At 40.2% G+C, this 21,795-nt stretch overlaps 1 protein-coding gene across 2 annotated transcripts in view; it reads right to left on the minus strand.

Annotated features, from left to right (window-relative positions):
* Positions 1–11,753: 11,753 nt before the first annotated feature.
* The window catches only part of LOC115414732 (pleckstrin homology domain-containing family G member 3-like), a 37,275-nt gene continuing 27,233 nt past the window's right edge, over positions 11,754–21,795 (minus strand). The window contains exons 11-19 of one of the 2 annotated variants that reach the window (XR_003934710.1): positions 20,338–20,424; positions 20,202–20,235; positions 20,006–20,107; positions 19,685–19,717; positions 19,234–19,244; positions 17,921–18,019; positions 14,678–16,136; positions 12,825–13,709; positions 11,754–12,783 (exon numbers count right to left, since the gene is read on the minus strand). Coding sequence is in view for 1 of the 2 variants with exons in the window: in XM_030128010.1 (XP_029983870.1) it covers positions 12,886–13,709; positions 14,678–16,136; positions 17,921–18,019; positions 19,234–19,244; positions 19,685–19,717; positions 20,006–20,107; positions 20,202–20,235; positions 20,338–20,424 (2,649 nt within the window). In the remaining variant the exon portion in view is untranslated. Of the gene's footprint in view, positions 13,710–14,677; positions 16,137–17,920; positions 18,020–19,233; positions 19,245–19,684; positions 19,718–20,005; positions 20,108–20,201; positions 20,236–20,337; positions 20,425–21,795 lie in introns of both variants that reach the window. The other variant, XM_030128010.1, reaches the window with a different exon arrangement.

Genomic DNA, 21,795 nt, shown 5'->3' on the forward strand with positions numbered 1-21,795 from the left:
TTATTCAGGACATTTGCTGGTCTCGGACTGCTGTTTGTTTCTAGATATTTGCGCAGTGAAGTGCTAATTGTTTGGATTGTGTTCTGTTGTCTGACTAAATCTGACAAATAAGAGGCTACGACACCAAACAGAATGAAGTTGCAACGTACACATGACAGATCAAAGATCAAAGTGACAACAGTAAACCGACAGGGATTACAATTGGAAAATCACAATCCCAAACCAGAATGGTGGACTTCCTGTTAGGTTTAATGTTTGGCTCCAGGAGGATTTACGAGTCTGGACCTGATACAGGTGTGGACAGTCATCTGGACTGACCCTCATGCAGGGGCTGAAATGCTCACATCTAAAACCGCTGCTGTTGAGAGTAGGTGATCAATAAAGTTAATCTGAATCCAAGCTATTTTGACAGTGTTTGGAAAATATCTAATGGAATATAAAATATTTTGTCATTTTGATGTTTCAAGCGTGTGTTTTCAAGCATGTTTCACCCCCACTGCAAAAAAGGGTGTCTAAAAACAAGATAAAAACACGAAATCTGAGGAAAAACGTACTCAAAACAAGTGAAATATCTGTCCATGCAGCAAGATAATTTCACTTGACAAGATTTTTAGAAATAAGCATGTCTTCAGATATATGAACACTTAAAATAAGAAATTCACTCTTAAAACAAGAAAAATTATCTAACACTTCTAAATCTGAGTTTTGGGGGGGGTTATCTTGGTAAGAACCAAATAATTTGCAGTACCTCAATTCAATGGGTAAAAAATAAGAATAAGAATAAGAATCCTTAATATTCATGGACTGATTTCCATGTTGTTTTTTATCTGAATACTCAAACACTACATTTTAAATATATTCTCAACAAAAACTACATTGATAGAACAAAAACTTGGACTTCATCAGACATGAACAAGTAAAGCAGAATTTCATAACCATGTCACTTGTTGAACCAGAAGAGGCCTCTAACATTACTGTAGAGGATTATATGACCAGATCTGACCTAGATCCGGTTCAGATGTTCTCTTATGAAACACAGGTTTATCTGACAAGATCTATACCCGCTAGCATCCTTTCCTTCTCAAATAGATCATTGTCGCCATCTGAGTCTGTTGAACAAGGATTTTTAAGATATCCATAGGAAGGAGATCTGCACCATGCATCTACGGAAAGTGGCTCTATCTTCAATCCACGTGGACACAGTAGGTTTTATCACTGACAGCCGTGAAAGTATCGCTGGACACTGAAAAATATTCAACAGGACAGAATGGGCACATTAATTTTACACATTAACACATTTAGATTTAAATCCTATAAAGGCTCATGATTTCAGACCAACTACATGTGGTATTGTCTCAGTCATCTTGTTTAAGCTTTGATAACATTTTAAAAACATTTCTAATTTACATTATTCAAGATGACTTTATTTGTGTAATTAAGTAATAATGTTTTGTTGATGAAAGGTTCATTTATTCATTAATGACCATTGAATGTATTTTTTCTTGTCAATGAAAAAGGGCACATTTCAGTTCATATTTTGCACACAAAATGTTCTTACAAAGATTTGTTATTTTAAGTATGTTAAAGTTCAATATATGTTGATTATTGACAAAGTTTTTAAAAATTAAAGTTTATCATCTCATGAGTTTGATTGCATTCTGTAGTTACAGTTAATAATTACATTGCACTGTTTAGTTTAAATGAAATACTTAAACACATGCTAATTTGGGTGCACACATATTAGTGTTTGAATGATTTCCTTACACTTGTTTCTTTGAGGTGCCAGTCAAAGGAACAGACCGATGGGCTTGGCTGTCATTGAAGGAGCTGGAAGGGACCTCTGCCACAAAGACTGAGCAGGGGAAACACTGTTTGTTTCTTAGTGTTAATTTAGTTGCTTAATTCTTGGTTTATATCACATTAATTTTGCATGGTTAGTATTTTGTGTGTAGTTATGATTATTTGCTCCTTATGTTACTTTGACTAAGTTAATGGTTTGGTTTAATTTCTCAGTGTAATGCCTCCCTCTTGTGTATAGTTTGGGTGAGTTTGTTCATTGTCTGGTTAGGTCAGTTTTGTTCTGTTGCAGTTATTGTTTAGTTGACCTCAGTTGGGCCCAAACTTTGTTCATTTTGTTAACTGATATTTTTTGGGAGTTTTTGTTAAATATTTTTCAACTTTATTTAATGATCAATTTTTCCTAATTTTTACCACCTTTGTCCTGGTCCTTATATGTTTGGTCCTCTACAATGCTGAAGCCAGAATTGGGGGTACTTGGCTACAAATATATTTCAGGGGGTACTCCACTGTAAAAAGTTTGAGAACCACTGGGCTATACAATCAGGAACATTTTGAACAACCCAGAACATACAGTACAGGCCAAAAGTTTGGACACACCTTCTCATTCTTTGCATTTTCTTTATTTTCATGACTATTTACATTGTAGATTCTCACTGAAGGCATCAAAACTATGAATGAACACATGTGGAATTATGTACTTAACAAAAAGTGTGAAATAACTAAAAACATATCTTATATTCTAGTTTCTTCAAAGTAGCCACCCTTAGCTCTGATGACTGTTTTGCACACTCTTGCCATTCTCTTGATGAGCATCAAGAGGTAGTCACCTGAAATGGTTTCCTAACAGTCTTGAAGAAGTTCCAGAGATGCTTAGCACTTGTTGGCCCTTTTGCCTTCACTCTGCGGTCCAGCTCACCCCAAACCATCTCGATTGGGTTCAGGTCCGGTGACTGTGGAGGCCAGGTCATCTGGCGCAGCACTCCATCACTCTCCTTCTTGGTCAAATATCCCTCACACAGCCTGGAGGTGTGTTTGGGGTCGTTGTCCTGTTGAAACATAAATGATGGTCCAACTAAACGCAAACCGGATGGAATGGCATGTCACTTCAGGATGCTGTGGTAGCCATGCTGATTCAGGTTGCCTTCAATCTTGAATAAATCCCCAACAGCGTCACCAGCAAAGCACCCCCACACCATCACACCTCCCCCTCCATGCTTCACGGTGGGAACCAGGCATGTAGCATCCATCCGTTCACCTTTTCTGCGTCGCACAAAGACACGGCGGTTGGATCCAAAGATCTCAAATTTGGACTCATCAGACCAAAGCACAGATTTCCACTGGTCTAATGTCCATTCCTTGGGTTTCTTGGCCCAAATAAATCTCTTCTGTTTGTTGCCTCTCCTGAGCAGTGGTTTCCTAGCAGCTATTTGACCATGAAGGCCTGATTCACGCAGTCTCCTCTTAACAGTTGTTGTAGAGATGTGTCTGCTGCTAGAGCTCTGTGTGGTATTCATCTGGTCTCTAATCTGAGCTGCTGTTAATTTGCGATTTCTGAGGCTGGTGACTCAGATGAACTTATCTTCAGCATCAGAGGTGACTCTTGGTCTTCCTTTCCTGAGGCGGTCCTCATGTGAGCCAGTTTCATTGTAGCGCTTGATGGTTTTTGCAACTGCACTTGGGGACACATTCAAAGTTTTTGAAATTTTCTAGACTGACTGACCTTCATTTCTTAAAGTAATGATGGCCACTTGTTTGTCTTTACTTAGCTGATTGGTTCTCGCCATAATATGCATTCTAACAGTTGTCCAATAGGGCTGTCAGCTGTGCATCAACCTGACTTCTGCACAACACAACTGATGGTCCCAACCCCATCAATAAGGCAAGAAATTCCACTAAGTAACCCTGACAAGGCACAGCTATGAAGTGAAAACCATTTCAGGTGACTACCTCTTGATGCTCATCAAGAGAATGCCAAGGGTGTGCAAGGAAGTCATCAGAGCTAAGGGTGGCTACTTTGAAGAAACTAGAATATAAGATATGTTTTCAGTTATTTCACACTTTTTTGTTAAGTACATAATTCCACGTGTTCATTCATAGTTTTGATGCCTTCAGTGAGAATCTACAATGTAAATAGTCATGAAAATAAAGAAAATGCGAAGAATGAGAAGGTGTGTCCAAACTTTTGGCCTGTACTGTATATCAGCAAAAGAGACCTTCACTTCTCATGTGTCGTCTTCACTTCTAAGCTGAGAGGGGAGTCCCTTGAGCCCAAAGGAGCCTCTCCTGCCACGGCTGGAATCTCAGAATTCTATTCATCAGAGCAGCGCACATGAAATGGAAAAACAAGCATGAGCTTCCCAGGAAATGGGCCAAGATAATTACAAATAGAAATGAGGAATGTATTGAATGTATATTACTTTTTTTCTGTTATGATATAATGTATGTGTTCCATGGTGATGAGCAAAATAAAATGAAAGGAAAACCCCACGAAGTCTCACCGGTGGTTGGAAGGCTTTCGGTGGTACTCTCGCTGCCTTGGAAGTCCTTTCATCTCTCGATTGCGCCGAGATGCACCTGGGCCATTCTGCAGAAAAAGTGCAATCTGGGTGATAGAAATGTGATGAAATGCATTCCTTCTCTCACCCCTAAAACATCTTTAAGAGCAATAACTAACTTCTTAACTTCATGAATCCACAACAAGTGGAGCTTTAAGTATTTTGTATTATATTTATGCATTTAATTAAAGAATTAGTGTGCCGTTTCTTTGTCATTGGTGTGAACAATAAATTAAGCAACATTAAATGTTTATAAAAAAATATTTTTTTCTCAACACAGTCTAAATATTTAGTTAAAGGCAGATTGGTGGAATGATAAGACCATGACACATATTTCTTTCTTTCTTTCTTTTCTTTCTTTTTTTTTTATAATATTGCACGTCTAAACAACCTTGTAGGAACACATTTGATTTGCACCATAGTTTTGTCTTCTGTCAAACCAACAACAATTAAAGGATAGACAAACAACATCTTTGATATTAACTCAAAAGTATCAAATAATGATTACATCATAAATCAACAAATAAATGATTGCTAGAAAGTTTTAAAAAATACATTTATAATTTCACATCACTGACAAAACATGTAGGAACACCAGTGACTTCACAACAAGACATTCTCCATGTAATTTCATGTTATGTTGTAAACAATGAATCAAAAAGGCCATGTAACTCAGGAACAACATTAAGATTAAAACATTTCAGTGCAAAAACAAGAACACGTCAGTGCAATTTAACATTACAGAAGTGCCTGCATAATCTTTGTTTTTCAGCGGCACTCAATGTTGCCATACCTGACAAAAGTAAAACAGAATAAGAATAACAAAAGACAAAGATGACATATGCATATAAAAATAGAAAAGAAACATATTCACTTTCTTTCTCCAACTAATGTCTTTATGAAGCTCATTTATATAGGAATGTCACTGGTGTTACCAGGAAGAAGAGTTAACACCAGTGACACTTTGGGAATAAAACTTCACTTCGGAGAGTTAAATCATTTAGATATTGACTGAAGACGTGGTCTGACACATGACAGCCATTTTGTTCATTACTTCAAAATAAAATTGCTTTGTGTAGCTGTAACACCACTGACATCATTTTGGGTGACTGATATTTGATATTATAAATAATCATTTCTATTTCTTCACCATATCAATGTTGTATTCAGTGTATGTAACGTTATGTAAATGTGAATGAGTTTTAATTCATGAAAAAAAAAGGATTTTTAAATGACAACTATGGGCTTCACTTCCTTGTGTGATGAAAGTGACAAGATCATTCCTTGAACTTGGCATTTTAAATAAACTGCCATTTTATATATATTTTATATTTATTTTCACTTAGTTTTCCATTTGTGCCATTGCAAAGACAGTCTTTATTTATTAAACATATATAGTTAATGTGATTATAAGGTCAACTTAAAGTATTTTGGTGTGTGCAAAAGTTAAGCGACAGCACTTCCACCATTTCTGCAGGATGACCCACCTGCCGCTGTGTCACCCGTGTCTCCGACGATTTTGTCTGGGTGATTGGAGTAGCCGGGTCAATCACTTGTCTTGTCCACAGATCAACAGCTGCCTCCCGCACGTCAGGTGAGCAGGGAGTTGTGAACGAACGCCTTTTTCCTTCATCTCCCTTCTAACGGAGCCGTTCGGCTTTCCTCTTTGGCAGTAGGTGGCTCATCTAGTCCTGCTCAAAGCACACGCGTCTTCCCTTATTCACCATGTGTTTTTATTCTAGGCAGATCGCAGCATAAGCTCTTTGGTCTTAAACTCTGGGAAACATATGACAACGGACCTGGGGTTGTTTTCTTGCGGAGGTTTTGTGCTAGGTTACATGGCATCTGTAGCGTCGCCACGGGCTAGCTTGCTAATAGCTTCGTAAGCTAGCTTTGCTGCAATGCATTGTGGGTATTGAACCCACAATGCGCATTGCAGCTGTACTTTTGGCACCATGAGTGAAAGTTGTAGGTTGGAATGTGTGGCATAAATACGTTTGAGGTCAAATTTCAAATTGTCCGTGAACGGAGTGGCCATGAGGTGCGGGGAGTCAGAGGTGGGATTCGGAGGTGAGGATGACTCCACGCCCGCATGCGCTATCTCCCCGGGGGTCTCTATGCTGGTCGGCATGGGATCACGGGCTCTGCTCAGGTTGGCAGGTTGGAGGAGTGTGTCCGCCCCAGCGCCGGCCAGCATGAAGCCCTCAGTTCACGGACCCGGTGGCTAATACCCACCGGAAATTTGGCGGGTACGTGACCTGCCATCATTCTTTGCTACTTGTAACGTAGCCATGTTTTAGCTTTACTGTGTATTAGCATGCTACTAACGCTATTCACAGCTGTTAATGACGCTCGTTTGAATATGTAAACAATAAACTACTTTCACACACGGCTGTTAGCCACGCTCATTTGCATATGAAAACGTCGATAATTATCGCGGGTTAACCAAAGCTAAATTGCCCACATGGATTTAGTTAGTCTCAACATAAAACTCATGTCCACTTTGTTTTTCTGGCTGGGATTTTTCACTTTCACTCTGTGTTTTTACGCCATAGGCGGTCTATGAGGACTGGAAGAAAGGAGCAAGACAGGCCCTCAGCTCTCCCGGCCGGCTGGCTCTTCATCTGCGTTAACATACAAGAGAAGAGAACACCCAGTGGTAACAGTAGAACAAACTGACGGGGACCTTTGAACCAGGGTCAGAATGTGAACAGGGCAGTTATGGCAGGCAGGCAGGCGGCTTGGCAGAGCTGGGGAAAGACAATGTGGGGCTTGTACACTTATTTTCCGCATGTAGGCTTTACAGGTGGGGTTTTACTGCTCTAACTCTGTGGGACTGATCAGTGCATTACTAGTGACTGTGTATGTGTAGTACTTGCCAAGCGGAATTCAGTCACAGACTGCGCCTGCAGACGCCTGGCCGCCGTGTTAGCTGAGCGTTTGGGCTCAGTGTCTGCTACGCTCACTGTCGGGGTGGTGAACTTAAAGCCACCGAGTCAGAGCCGTCCAATAATCATCCGGAGAAGAATGCTGACAATAACACAGTCATCTTTATCGCAGCAGGAGCACCGGAGACGGAGCTCCAGAGGGACCGGAGTGTCAGGACGCGGCGTACGGCCAGAGGCAGAGGGAAGACCCGGGCCTGCCGTCTAAGTCCCCTCTGGGACTGTAGGAACACTCGGCCGCGTGAGTCCACGCATTGTTTTAGCCCTGGTGCAGCTGTCCGTACTGGTGCCCTCCAGCCCCCTGCTGCTGCTGCTGCACCATGTGACGCTGATACACCTGGAAGAGTCTCTCCCTTAGGTAATCACACACACCTGTTCGCATTGCCACACCTGTTCTCAATCCGCTCGGCAGCCCGCGCCCACCTTTTGTAAAAAAAAAAAATCGATTTGAGTCAATTAATCCTTTCAGGACTACTTTCACACCTTTATTCTAGTGGTCGTCATCGGCCACCGGTGGCCGAGGATTAAGGCAAAACTATGAGCTCCAAAAGTGGTCATTTTGAGGCAAGTCCTCCAATTTGCTGAAAAAGCGTTCCAGATGATTTCTAACGCGCTAGTGACTGTCTCCTCGGGTGTTTCAAACCTTATTCAAAGTTTCTTCTATTTATGTACAGTTGTCGGTGCCGTCTGGTGGCCTAGTAGTAAGGCCATACTCTGTTCTCCACATCAGAGGATTTTCAGAGAAGTCTTCAAATTTGCTGAAAAAAGCATTAAGTATCCTCTCTAATGCACTGATAATTGTTCCTTGAGCTGTTTCCAAGCTTTATGGCTGATTGGTTTACATCAGCTGCACAAAACCCCCCATCACTCTAAGAATCTGAGGTTTTTCAGACATATTCTCTGTTTATTGATCCCCACTCCATAAAATTGTTCAATAATGGTTTTAATTCTTTAAACTACTGTTCTGGAAACCTAAATGGGATTCCAGACATGAAAGCAGATAACCTCGGAAATAGAATAATCTTATTTTAAAACAAAAAAAATATTTTTAAAAAATACTTTCATTCACTCAGTAACTCGGTTATTGTTGTCTATCTGTCAGATCTTAGTTTCTGGACTGCAGATGTTTTGAGTCATAGAAGTGTCATTGTACTAATTGTAGTTTTATTTTTATTATAGTCCTATTAAACATGAAAATACCAGGTGATAAGTTAAATAAGAAAAAAAATATAGTACAGTGGGTGTATTTTACTTTAAAGTGAGTAATATTTTCGGTATGACCTTTGTTAGTCATATAAAAAATTAATAGTACTTTCATGTGTTTTCAGTACATTACAGCAGTGTATGATGTAGTGCTGAATTCTGCTCCCTGCCGAAAACTGCATCCCCAGCCGCGGGTGATGTAGTTTTCGGCAGTATCTGTTTTATTTGTATTTTGTGTGTTGTGTATCCAAGATTTAACTTTGGAACGTTTTAAATACCTTACAGTTTGCACATTCTTTAATATTAAATAGATTAAAAAAAACCATAACTGCAATATCTTACAATATTATTAATTACTTAATTGCTACACAGCTATGATAGTGTTAAGAGGTTGAATACTTCACAATTAATTTCATACCCTACAGTCAGAAAGGAGTAAAATAAAAGCCAGGGAGCATTTCACAACAAATTGTGACAGGGTGAATTTGCACATTGTCCTCTTCATGGCTGACTTTGGAAGGGGGAGCAGTTTTCAGCAGGGAGTAGAATTTGGCACAACTTTTTTCGGCCAGGTTAAGGTTAATAAAGGGTTAGGGTTGTCATTTTCAGATGTGTCTATTTCACATTTTTACTTTTTTTTTTTTTTTTTGCCTATTCAGATAATCGTTTAATTAAATCACATTAAAGAAAATAATCAGTGGAATTATCGATTACTCAAATAAGTGATAGCTTCAGCTCCGAAACACATCAAGGAACAATTTGTCGTATGTTCGAAACTATGTAGGACATTTTAAAGCAAAGTTGAAGACTTGTGTTAAAATAACCATGTATGGAGCTCATATTGTAGTCTTACTGCTCAGCCACCAGAGAGCGCTAATGTTATAATTACAATGAGAGGAGATTAAAATGCTGTAAATACGAAGATAAACTTACTGAATTAATGTTTTAATTTAAGGATTGGAGAAAAATATGTGTTTTATATGAAATACTCAGCACAAAACCGCATCTGTTTACTTGTCTCATACTTTGGCCACGAAATGATAATCCCTAGTACAACAATTAAAGGTGCGGGGGACTTTCGTGACCAATTTCTCATCGAATCTGTAAAACCTCAGTCATAGCCTAAGTACCACGAATCTGTAAGTCTTTCTGTGATTACTCACCTGAATCTCTTGCATTACGGTGAACAATTTCAAAGTGCCATCCACCATAAACAAATCATGTGTTTACAAACAAAGCCAGTAGGTCACTTGGGCATCTTCGGAATTTTGTCGCGACGTGCATTGTGGGAAAGGGAAGCTCACACAGCCACCTGGCAGCGGCAGCTGCTTCAGACAGGACGCGGAAACAGCAGGAGCTCCCTTCCCTCTATGCATATTCCTCCAGCCGTTTCCGCGTTTCAACTGCTTCCGCGTCGTGTTTGCTTCATCCATTTGACATATGGTTGCACTGCCACTGTCAGGTGGTGGTGCGAGCCTTCGCTTCCCACAATGTACGTCGCGACAAAATTCCAAAGATGCCCAAGTTACGTCCCGGCTCCGTTTGTAAACACATGGCTTGTTTATCGCCTCACAGGTTTTCCCAGGATCATCTCTGGACCTGCTACTGTGTTCCTGCCTCTCTCCTGCCTTCATCATCATCACTCACTTATCCATATAGTTATGATAGTGTTTATTTTATAGTTCCATAGATGTTCTAGTTCAGTTATCTGTGCATTAACTGCATCCATGTGTCTCCCCCTACTTCCCCCCTTCTCCCCCAGTCTCTCTCTATCTCTATCGCTCTCTCTTTTTCTCCTCCTTTACTCTCTCTCTTTAACCCCAACTGGTCAAGGCAGACGGCCATCCTGCAGGAGTCTGGATCTGCTCCAGGTTTCTGCTGTTAAAGGGAAGTTTTTCCTCACCACTGTCACCAGGCACAAGTGTTTGCTCCTGGAGGATTCTGTTGGGTTTTTGTAAATTGGCTTAGAGTCTGGTTGTGACCAGCTCTATATGTAAAGTGTCATGAGATAACTTTTGTTATGATTTGGTGCTATATAAAAAAAAATTGATTTGATTTATGGTGGATGGCACTTTGAAATTGTTCACTGTAATGCAAGAGATTCAGGTGAATGATCACAGAAAGACTTACAGATTCATGATACTTAGGCTATGACTGAGGTTTTACAGATTTAATGAAAAACTGGTCACGAAAGTCTCCCGCACCTTTAAGTGACATATACTGTTAATACTGATAATTATTTTTATGTATGTTTTTATTTTGCTGGTTCTCATTTAAAACACTTCAGTTTGTTTTTACATCATTAACATTATGCGTTTTTTCACTTTATTATTCTATGATGAATGTTCTCCAAAATTGTGAAATGTTCTAACCCTAAAGATGAATTTAAAACAACAAATACCTTTTTTAGGCTCACTTTATTGAATATAAACTAAGATTGAGCTCATTGACAGGAAAATTAACAAAGAGCTAGGTGCCTGTTTCCTTTTCTTTATGAATTATTCTAAAAATCTGTGTCGAGTCATCTTTAGTTTAGGATTTATTCACCTCAGAGGGTTAAACTTCTTACCTTTTTCTCAAAATATTAAAACTTCTCATCACTTTTGCCTAAAATATATTTTTTTTAATTTATTCACTGGTGTAACATGGAGGGTTTACATATAATCTGACTTACTGTCATTATTTTATTGATAATTTCAATTTATTCTTATAATATTGTGATATTATCCTCTTAATTTTATTTTCTCCTAACGATATGATTTTATTCTTTAAGTGTGACTTTTTCCTCGCAAAAAAATTAAATACGACTTAACCATCGTAACAAAAAAAAAGGACTAAACTTTATTTTGGTCATTTGGATTTAATGTTTAAAGCAGAGCATCCAAATGAAGTAAAGAGGCATTAAATTCACAAAATGAACAAAAACTATTAAAAAATTTTTTTTTTTTAAAAATCAGTGAAATTAACAAGAACTACTCCATAAACTCAACAGTAACCTTTTGATATTGACTTTTCTCGCATTATAACTTCTACTTTTCTCAATATATTTTTTATTATACCCTTTTTTTCTTATATTTATTATTATCATCTAACTTTACTCCAATGATAGTGCCATTTTCTTTATCATAATTTCATGTGTTTTTCATCTTTGCTGGGTCCTTACCCTTCGACGTCACCGTGGTTGGTTTACAGTTAAGATGAACATTAATTCTGTGTAAAATGTAAATGAACATGTACAGGACACATTGACTCTGCTCACGTTGGTGTGTTTTTAATGTGAAACAAAAATGTGAGGCCACATTAACACGTGAATATCACACACGGACCACAGTTACAGAAAGACTTACAGTGTGTTTGTGTATTTACAGGAGGTTCAGGTCTAGTAACATGGTCTACAGAGTCCAGGTTCCAGTCCACGGTCACTGAGCAAAGTGCTACAAGAGTCGAATGTGTTAAAAGCTGCTGCAGAAGGTAAGAACAAATCAAGTGGATCAGAGTTGTCCTTTTCAACCGCAAGATGTAAGTCTTGCTAATTTAGTGGTTTGGTTATTTCACACAGACCAGTGTTATTAAGTTCAGTGGATTATTCAAGTTCAACACTGTGTCCTGGCTGATCCCCTGTTGACTGAATTAAAATCATTTTTTTCAGCAGTGACATAAACAAAACTCTGTACAAACAAAGATTCAGACTGAACTGATATGTATTTAAAGCCTTAGAAAGATATTTACACATTTCTAAATCTCTATCTACAACATGCATCAAGGAATGTAATAAAGGTCATTTATTTGACATTTCATCTTTTCAACATCATCTGTAGTGTTCTTTGTCGACTTGAATCTTTGAAGAGGCGTTTGGTTTTTAAAACTTTTTGAAATAATAGTGTATATATAATTATATAAATGGTCTATATATGTACAATTGTATATCATCGAGAACTTTGGTTTTTGTTAAAATATAATCGACTTTATGGAGCTAATTTACTGCCAAAACTTTTGAAAAATTATAAATTGTGTTAGATTTTACCCCAGGGTCGTAGAATTGCAACCCAATAAAAATGAGTCATAAAATATACAACAATGATCAATAACATATCAAACCAATATAGCATTTGTGTTATTAGATGAGTTTGTTTGATAGGAATGTTTTGTATTTAAACCACAGGACTCTTAAAAAATACCATTATATTTTGGCAGGAGATCGGCTCCATACTTCATATTCCAGTGTGTTTATCTTTACAGAAAACTTGTAGAGATCTAATGATATAAGCACAGAAAAAGGTTCAAGACCTTCATGTGACAGGTTTAATGACCCGACACATTTACTGATCCACAGCACTGACTCCCAGTGTCTGGTTTTACTGAAATCCTGTTGTTGTGTTTGTTCAGCCGAGGCTTTGAAACTTCTCCCTCAGGTTCTTCACGATGCTCTGCTGACCGCCGTCATTCTTCTGTCCAGGGTTTACGTTCATGCTCTGGGACTCGCCGACCTCAGGTTCCTGCGGCCTCATGGGCTCTGTTTTGTTTTTTGGCTCCTCCCTCTGTTTATACTCGTCTGACTCCTGATAGGCCCGGCAGCGGTCAATGACGGCCATGATGGAGATCTTTTCCCTGCTGGTTGGTGACCGGATCTGAACATAGCTGTCGTCTTCCTCTTCTCTGTCAGCGACTGGTTTCTTCTCCATGATGATGATCTTGTGTTCGGTGTCGTTTGGTAGCGGTGCCTCACCTGCAACATAGTAACCCTCGTAGCTGACGCTAGAGTCCTGGTCCCGGAGCTTCTGCAGGTCTCCGAGGTGGGCTCTGCTCAGCCAAGGGTCTAGAGAATTGGCTCTGTGTAGTCTTTTCCTGCGCTCCTCACAGCTGATGTCAGGACTCAGTGATGGACTCTTGGCAGCTCCTCCATCACTGAGGACGAGGCTGGATGAGCAGCTGGAACGTCGTCTCAACCCGCCATCTAATGCCTGCTCCAGGTTGGAGCGATTCCGGCCGACCCCGCCCTTCTGACCTCTCTGGTCACTGTATTTGGAGCGGAGTTCCTGAACGTCGGGCCAGTGGAAGCCCTCAGTGGAGGCAGGGATGAGGGGGCTACGGGGACGATTGTGGCTCGGGGGGACCGGCCCGGGGCCCCTTGATGAAACCTGGTCTACAGGATTCGGAGGCAGAGAGGCCGTTGCGCGATGAGGAGGCAGAGTCAGACTGGGTTTACCTGAAAAGCAACACAGATCTTTAAACTGTGGACCAGACTGATCCATGCCTCTTCACTGGAGATGATGTTTTAATTTAGGATTTAAGATGAATAAAACAGTAAAAGTCAGATGGTTTTAAAGTTTCAGAGGCTGATTGGACCATGATGAAGGACATCACATTCTATTAATATTTATTAGAGTAGAGCATATTTATCTCTAACAAAATAAAAGAAAACAAAACCTAAAAATATTTAAATACATTAAAGCTTGTGACAAAATGTCTATTACATGAAGGCTGGTATTGACAGTTTCAGTACATCACTTAACTGTACATGGCTTCTTAATTTCATTATAATCCTCATGTTATTAATTTTTCCCATAGTATTAAACATCTTACCCCTGAAACTCCATAATTTCTATCCAAAGCTTCAGAAGTTGAAGAATCATAATATTTTGTCATTTCCAGTTACCAATTCAAAGTCCTGCTGAATTTCATTTGAGTGTATTCTGAAAAAACATTCAAGGTACAGGTTCTTTTGAGCATATTTGACAAAAAGAGTAATTTTAAACACTCAAAAGATCATATTCAACAAATGGACCTCATTGTCCATCTATGTCTTGTAGCTTCTCTTCTTTTGCGCTGCTTTTCAAATGATCAAAACACAAAGTGAAGGTAGTAGAAATGGAACAATACAGAGTTGGCCGAGGGGTAAGAAACAAGTTTGCAGCCTCACACTGGCTTAAACATTAGGTGAATGCTGCAAGTGTGTTCCACCAGTCAGTGTTGTTCAGCACACAGCCCCGCCCCTTAAGAATACTGGGGAATCTGAAAACTTCTGCCCCCCCACTAGGACATTTTTTTAAGGGAAAGATTGGTGTTGATGGGAAGTTGTTTTTTAACTGGATAATTTTGGTGGAAATGCACCATGGTAAAGGTAAAGCTCCTGTGGTGGAAAAGGGGTTAAAGTTTGCAAGCTGGAGGACTCACCTGAACTGTCCTTCTCCTCCACTACACAGGGCAGGCTCTTCTTCCGGACCAGGATGCCCTGACTCCGCTGCCGGACCACAGGTTTGGTGGTTTTGATCCGTTGGCTGTACTGACGGGCCAGATGGAGGACTTTGCTCTTGGCCTTGTCGACTTCATCCCCTTGCTCTGAGTCCTCTACGGGTCTTTGTCCCTCTGCCTCCGCCTTCAGCTGAGCGACCCGAGGAAGTGGCGCCCTGAGAACGGACTCCTGTCCGAACGCTTTTAGAGCATCCTTCAGGCTTCCTGTCCGATTCACGCTGGAGGATTTGGGCTTTGGGGGTGAAGGAGTGGGCGATTCCTCTGTGATGTCGCTGAGATCGAACACACTGCCATTGTCTGGAGTTTTACAATCGACGCCAATTGTTCTGGTGAGACTTGAAGCTTCACGAGGCTGTTCACGACCTCTGTCTTCACTTTGTGGTTGGGTCATCTCTCGTTCCATTGTCTGCCAGATCTTGATCATTTCAGAAGAAGGTCTGAACTCATCATCCTCTGCTAGATTCTCAGATCTGGACTGATCACCTCCTGGACCTGAATCTTCTGGTTCTGTGATGCTTTGTTGAGATTTTAAAGAGTCCTGAGAAGTGCTGTAGACCATGTGACTCCTGGTATCTGAGCAGGAATCCAGACTGGAGGATGTGGTGGATGAGGGGGCGTTGTTTGGGACGGTTTCGTCTTTGGGGATGCTGTTCAAGCGGCTGACGGAACTCCTCACCAGCCCGGTTGGGATGTAGGTCAGGCTCTCCCTTCGCTGGAGGCTGAAGGTAGCGTCCTGGCTCCCAGCGGATTCATAGTAACTCTTGATTTTGCCAATGAGCAGCTGGTCTTGCTTTGAGAGCGTGGAGTCTCGTCTCCGTCGAATGCCTCGGTCGGCATCAAAAAGACCTTCGTCCCTCGGAGACAGCAGGGTCAGGTCTGTGGATCCAAAGCTCTCAATGGGGTCAGAGCAGATGCTGTTGAGTCTTGACGTCCGGTCGGGAGGGTCAGCGCTGAGGCTCAGGGTGCTGCCAGTCCTGCTTGGTAACCGCGGTGAAGTACAGCCCGGCGAGCGGGCATCATCCTGGGCCAGACTGCCTCGTTTGATGCTGTTGGTGAAGTGCTGAGCGATGGCACTGGCTTTGTCCAGGACTGAAGATGGAAGGATACTGGCGTTTTCAGCCTCGGTCTCCGCCTCCTCCTTGTCGTCATCATCATCGGAGGATTCCCCGCTGCTCAGAGTCTTTGAATCTGAATCAGGAGTTGCAGAGGACGGCTCCCCTGGAGGCTCTGAATCCCCTTCAGCTTTCTGTTCCAACTCAGGAGGAGACTGTGAGACCCTGGGAGGCGTTACAGGCAAACTGTCTGGTTCTGAGGAAGGTTCTGGTTCAGGTTTTTCTAGTGGTTCAGACGTCTTCTCTTGTGAAAGTTGATCTGTGGAAGGCTTAGGAAAAAAAAAAAACACACATAATTACAAAATAAGAAGAAGTCACTGTTTAAGTGGTTGTGCAGAATCTTCAAATTTAAAGTTGAGTGTGTGATATTTCGTGACACCTAGTGGGAAAACTGTAGATTTCTCCTGTCCTACAATGAGCATTAAAAGCATTGAAGTAGGGCTGCACGATTAATTGATTTTAAATCGAAATTGGATTTTTTAATTAAGACGATTTTAAAAAAAGGGAAATTGTCAAATTGATTTCATCTCTGTCGTGCCTCTGGGCCACGCACCCGCGGGCTACCGTAGACTCTTCCTGCCGTCTGTGACAGCGGTCTGTCACAGAAGTCCGTGTAATGACTGGACTTTAAATCTGTTCATGAACCCACAGTAGTGATACCAATTTAAGCTGTGGTTTCACGCACGGATCCCACAATTCAAATATAGCTGCATGTGGATCACTCATCTTACGTTGTCCCGGATCCGTACTGTACTGTCTTCTTCCAATCCGGGTCCGGGTCGCGGGGTCAGCAGCCTCAGCAGAGGAGCCCAGACAGCCCCCTGCCCAGACACATCCACCAGCTCCAGGGATAGAATCCCTCCAGTGTGTCCTGGGTCGGTCTCTTCCATGCATGGATCCCCCAATTTAAATATAACCGCATGGGGATCGCTCATATTATGTGGTCCACGCACGCATGACTGATGCCTGTCTTACAGTGGTATCACTTTTGTGGGCCCAGATACCAAATAAAAAAAAAAAAAAATTACAATTAATTTATTTCTCTTAGTTGCTAAATTTTTCATTCACAAATGTAAGTTCTGTAACAAAACCAAATATTTATTTTTTGAAAGATGTTGAACTTTATTTAAAGTTGTTAGATAAATATGGAAACAAAAAGGCTCTAAAAACCATCAGTATTTGCTCTGTTTTGGATATTGTATTGTAGTGTATTCCCCCTGGCAAACTTGTGATGTTATTTTCTTGTTGTATACACTGTTTGTATACTCTACTTCATTCAATAAAGATTTAATGGAAAAAAAAAAAAAAAACTTCTGTGGGCCCATCACGTGATACCATCACAGATTTGAGATGGTCTGTTGTAGTTTTACCCAAAAATCGAAATCGAAAATCAAGTTTTTGGAGGGAAAAAAAATTGGGATTTTATTTTTTGCCAAAATCGTGCAGCCCTACATTGAAGTCATTGGATGGAGTCAGTATTTGTTATGTCTATTCTGGTCTTTTATTCCAGAGGTTCTAAACTCTAGTCAAAACTAAGACACAGTAGAAGACAGTGAGCCTGTTTGCATGACCATAAAAATCTGATAACTGGGAGTAATCACAAACAGTAACAAACAATCTGATGAATTTACATGTTTCAGACATATGATAATGGAAAAACGGAAAAATGGTTTAGAGGCTTCAGTTCATTCAATGTCTTTCGGAGAATGTAGATAGCAATGATACTCAAACCTTCTATTATCGTCTGCTGTTCACATGGTCACCCTTCCCTATGATTTAATTATTTTTTTAAACACACATACACAGGAGTAAAAGATGAGGTTAAATCAGATTAACCGTTATAAGTCTAGGTGTGTTAATCCAAATTCTCATAATCAGATTACTATTGGTATCTGATAAAACATCAGATTATGCTGTTTACATGATCACTGAATAATCTGATAACTCCAGGAGTCAGATAATGATCACTTTTGTTGTGCATGTAAACAGGCTCACTGATGAAAAATAAAGAAAAGGAAATGTATAACCTGTAAATCTACACCCAGTTCTGTACCTGGTCACATGTTGGTTCATGGACTTTTGGCTCCTCCCCTTCAGGAAGTTGCTTGTCATCCTGGTTACAGCCATTTGAGACACTGCCACTGTCGTCCTCCTTCAGAAAACACAAAAAACAAAGTGTTTAAAACATCACGCAAACTATAGTGGAAAAAAACAATGAAAACACTCTGTTACAAGGTTAATGTACTTTAGTGAAACTGTTCCATCTGCTTTAATGCAAAAGCCGTCACTCGAAGCTATTAGACGGGTCAGTTCACTCAGTTTTACCTGCGATGTGGTATTTTTTACATTTAATTTTCAAACAGTTGTGGACAGTTTCCCTTCAGTGTTTTGATGGAGTCAGTAAAGTGTGGATGTTACGGTGGTTCATCAGGCTGTTTTGTACATGTGGTTCCTTTTGGTTCTCACATGGGAACCTGATGTAGTCAAATCAACTTGACGTCTCTTTCAGTCGGCGTTTGTTAGTCAGCAGCTGATGGATGTTATCGCTGAGTGGGGAGCGCCGTTATCCATCACACTGTCCTCACCATCACCATGGTAACCCCAGTGGACAGCAGAGCCTGGGCCCGGTCGTGCCAACAGGAAATGGCGGCCAGTACGGAGCTCACAAAGTCGGCCACCTGGTCGTCCTCCAGCAGAATGTCGCTGTCCGGCTCACTGTCCTCCGCCTGCTGAAATCCCCCACCCTCCTGATCCTCTTTCTCAGCTGTGGAACGGTCCGGCCGTCCCTCCCCCTCCGCGGCTAACACCCCCTCACTGTCTGAATGCTGCACAACATCACACCCTCTGGTTTGTGATGATTTACAACTAGTCGAGTCCACGGGGAAAACGCATGACGATAATTTAAAGACTTTAAACAGTGAATTTTGACGGCTCTTAAGTCAAAAAGGAGAAACTTCTGGTGCAAAGGATGACAAAACACATAATAAAAATGACTTCAGAGACGCAAAAAAAAAAACCCATCTTGATGCATCTTTTACGTCACTTCCAACTAAACAAATGAGGCAAAAGACACAAGATGAATGCTTTGAAAAACATCGTAATCATAACAAATTAACTTCACCTGTCCCAAAAATTAAATAAATAAGGTTTGAAATGGAAAAACTGAAGGTGTTAAACAGTGAGTTTAGATCCTAATTCTGAAGTTTATAAACCACACTCACGAGAATCACCCAACAAAACACAACAACCTGACAGTAAAAGAGTGAAACCTATTCCTGTTGAGGATTTTCATTTAAAATCCTCTTTTGAAAACATGCAACAAATCCAACAGAATTTAAAAAAAAAAAATTGAATCCAGTTTCTTACCTTTAGCACGACTGTGAGTTCAGCATCAGAATCAGCAAAAGAGCAAACAGAAAAATGTTCAGTTAAACAATTCCAGTGTCAAAATTCAACAAAAAAAATTAAAGACTTATGATTAGTCATTGTACAGTACAAAAGGAAAAATTATGTTATTTTACTTCTGTATTTTCTGTCAAATATTCTCTTTATTTACAAGTTGTACTTCTTTCATATTTTAAGAAGTCAAATTTTACTTTGCACATTGTGGTATGTTCAAAGACGTCTCTAAATGTAAGATCTTCGATTTTTTTTTAAGGAATTACTGAGCTCTAATGCCAGTTAAATAATTATGAAAACACTAATGTTTATCTGTCATTAAATGTACCAAAGTGAAGACAGAAGAGTAAAGTCAAACTGATCTAAAAGCAGACTGATAATCTGTGAAATGATCAGATTTAAGGTGGACTGTGTTTACCTTTGGTGTTCTTCAGGATCTGCTTGGTTGGTTCTGACGGAGGAAGAAAAGGAGGAAGATGATTATTACATAAACTGAATATGTCATTTAAACATAGGTCATATTTCAATAAATTAATTTTTTCGTATCTTGCTAGAATGATGTTGCAGATTTGTGATGTCCAGTAAGTAAAAAGTACAAAGAATCAATAAAAACAGAACATTTAACTCTTGTGTCAACTAGTGGTTAAAGGTTTGAAGTCTTTGTATTTTTATTTCTTGTTACCAGTTTTCTTTCAACACCATCTATTAACCAGATGATGACGTGATGTCATGCTCGTACCTGACTGCCGTCGCCCCTGACGACCATCGCGGGGAAACTCATCAGACTGAGTGGACAGAGCTTTTTTTAGCCGTTCAGGACTGTATCGATACCTGGGAGGGTCTGAAACATAAAAACAAACATGAAACAACACAAACGCATCAAACCCAGTGACTAAGTGAGGGTTTTGTAAAGTGTTTGGACATCCTTTACTCACATATTGAATCCATCTCTAAAATGGCCTCTTTGGCCTGAAACACAATCACAGACAGTGTAAGAAGACGCAGGTACATGTGCTACAGGCATAGAGTCCTGTTTTACTGGTTTCTAAGCTGGTTTTACTGGTGTGTGACCTTCTGTGGGATGATGGCATGGTGGTTTTCCAGAATGATGCGTTTGATGTGATGAGCCCACAGCTTCTTCTCCTCCACCGTCTTCGCCTGAAACATAATGAATGGTTCCAGTCAGGTTCTTTGGTCATTTGATCCTTTAACATGTCAAGTCGTTAACATTAATGATGACCAGGACGACGACCAGACCAGTTTACAGAGCAGCTCATTACATGTGTAGATGAATGATGTTGGTTAACCTGTTAAACCCGGGCCATTAGTTTCTAGTGGGAATCATTTCAGTGTAACACAAAACAATGGATGAGCCGATAGAAGCTTCATTCACATAAAACCAAGTTAAAATCAGGAAATAAAAGTACAACAAAATTCATAACCATCGCTTCATAATGCAACCTTCATTTTTGCTCTTCAGCTCATCCAGTGAATTTAGCAGTAGAGAAATAATGCTGCATTCATGTGCTGCTGGAAAGATGATCCTTTCCACTTGTCAGTTCAAAATTAAAGATGTTGTGTTCAAGTGCTTTTGTTGTCATAGTGAAATGAAAAATGACTGACACCATTTATTGTGACCTGCTACTTGGGTTAAACAGTTTTGGATGTGTTAATTTATCTGCTACATTTTTGGGGGAATTTTCCTTTGCACATTGTGTATGCTATAAATGTGCAAAATCATCAGTGAACAGCAACAGAACGTTAATAAATGACCTGTTTATTATTTGCAATTAATCCCTCATTGCTCTTCATGTTGAAAAGTTCAAAGGTTACTTCATCTTGGCAAAATATTCCTAGTTGTCCAGTGGAAAATATAATGTGGGGGGGGGGGTGTTAGTGTGCAGTTTTCGAGTTTGTAATTAGTATTTACCATAGCACGTGAAGGCAGCATAATACTTGTACTGTTGCATCTGTTAAATGTTAGCTTAGAGGTGCAAAGTTTCCCATATTGGTCTTGTCTTATTAAATTATTCTGGATCAAGACAACAGTAGGAGTGAACTGATAAGACTGAAACAACTGAGGGACAGATTGACCCACTGTTGTCTCTTATCTTTTCACACATTCCAAAGACAAATACGCAACACACACACACACATTTCTCCTTTGCCCCAACCCCAAATCTCATCTGCTGTCAACCTGTTTTTTTGGGGTTTTTTTTCACCCTATCCCCTGAATTCCTTTCAAATCCATGAAAAAATTCCAGCATGTGTCCACGTGTACTGTGTGAAAACTGTATGATGTCTTATATTTGTGCTTTGCATTATCTTGTGTTCTTCACTGCAAATTTTAAAGAAAAGGGTTCAGTGGTGGCGCACCAGTTGCGGCGGCCCGATGTCCCTAATCATCGATTGAAATCTCGTTTGATGTACTTTGTGCTGTATGTACACTGTGCTGTCAAATGACGATAAAGTAATCTGCAATCTATGCTGGACTCTTTGTAGCAGACTTTAGCTAATGTTCTTCTGGTT

This window comes from Sphaeramia orbicularis, chromosome 24 (genome assembly GCF_902148855.1).
Source record: "Sphaeramia orbicularis chromosome 24, fSphaOr1.1, whole genome shotgun sequence".
NCBI classification, from domain to species: domain Eukaryota; kingdom Metazoa; phylum Chordata; class Actinopteri; order Kurtiformes; family Apogonidae; genus Sphaeramia; species Sphaeramia orbicularis.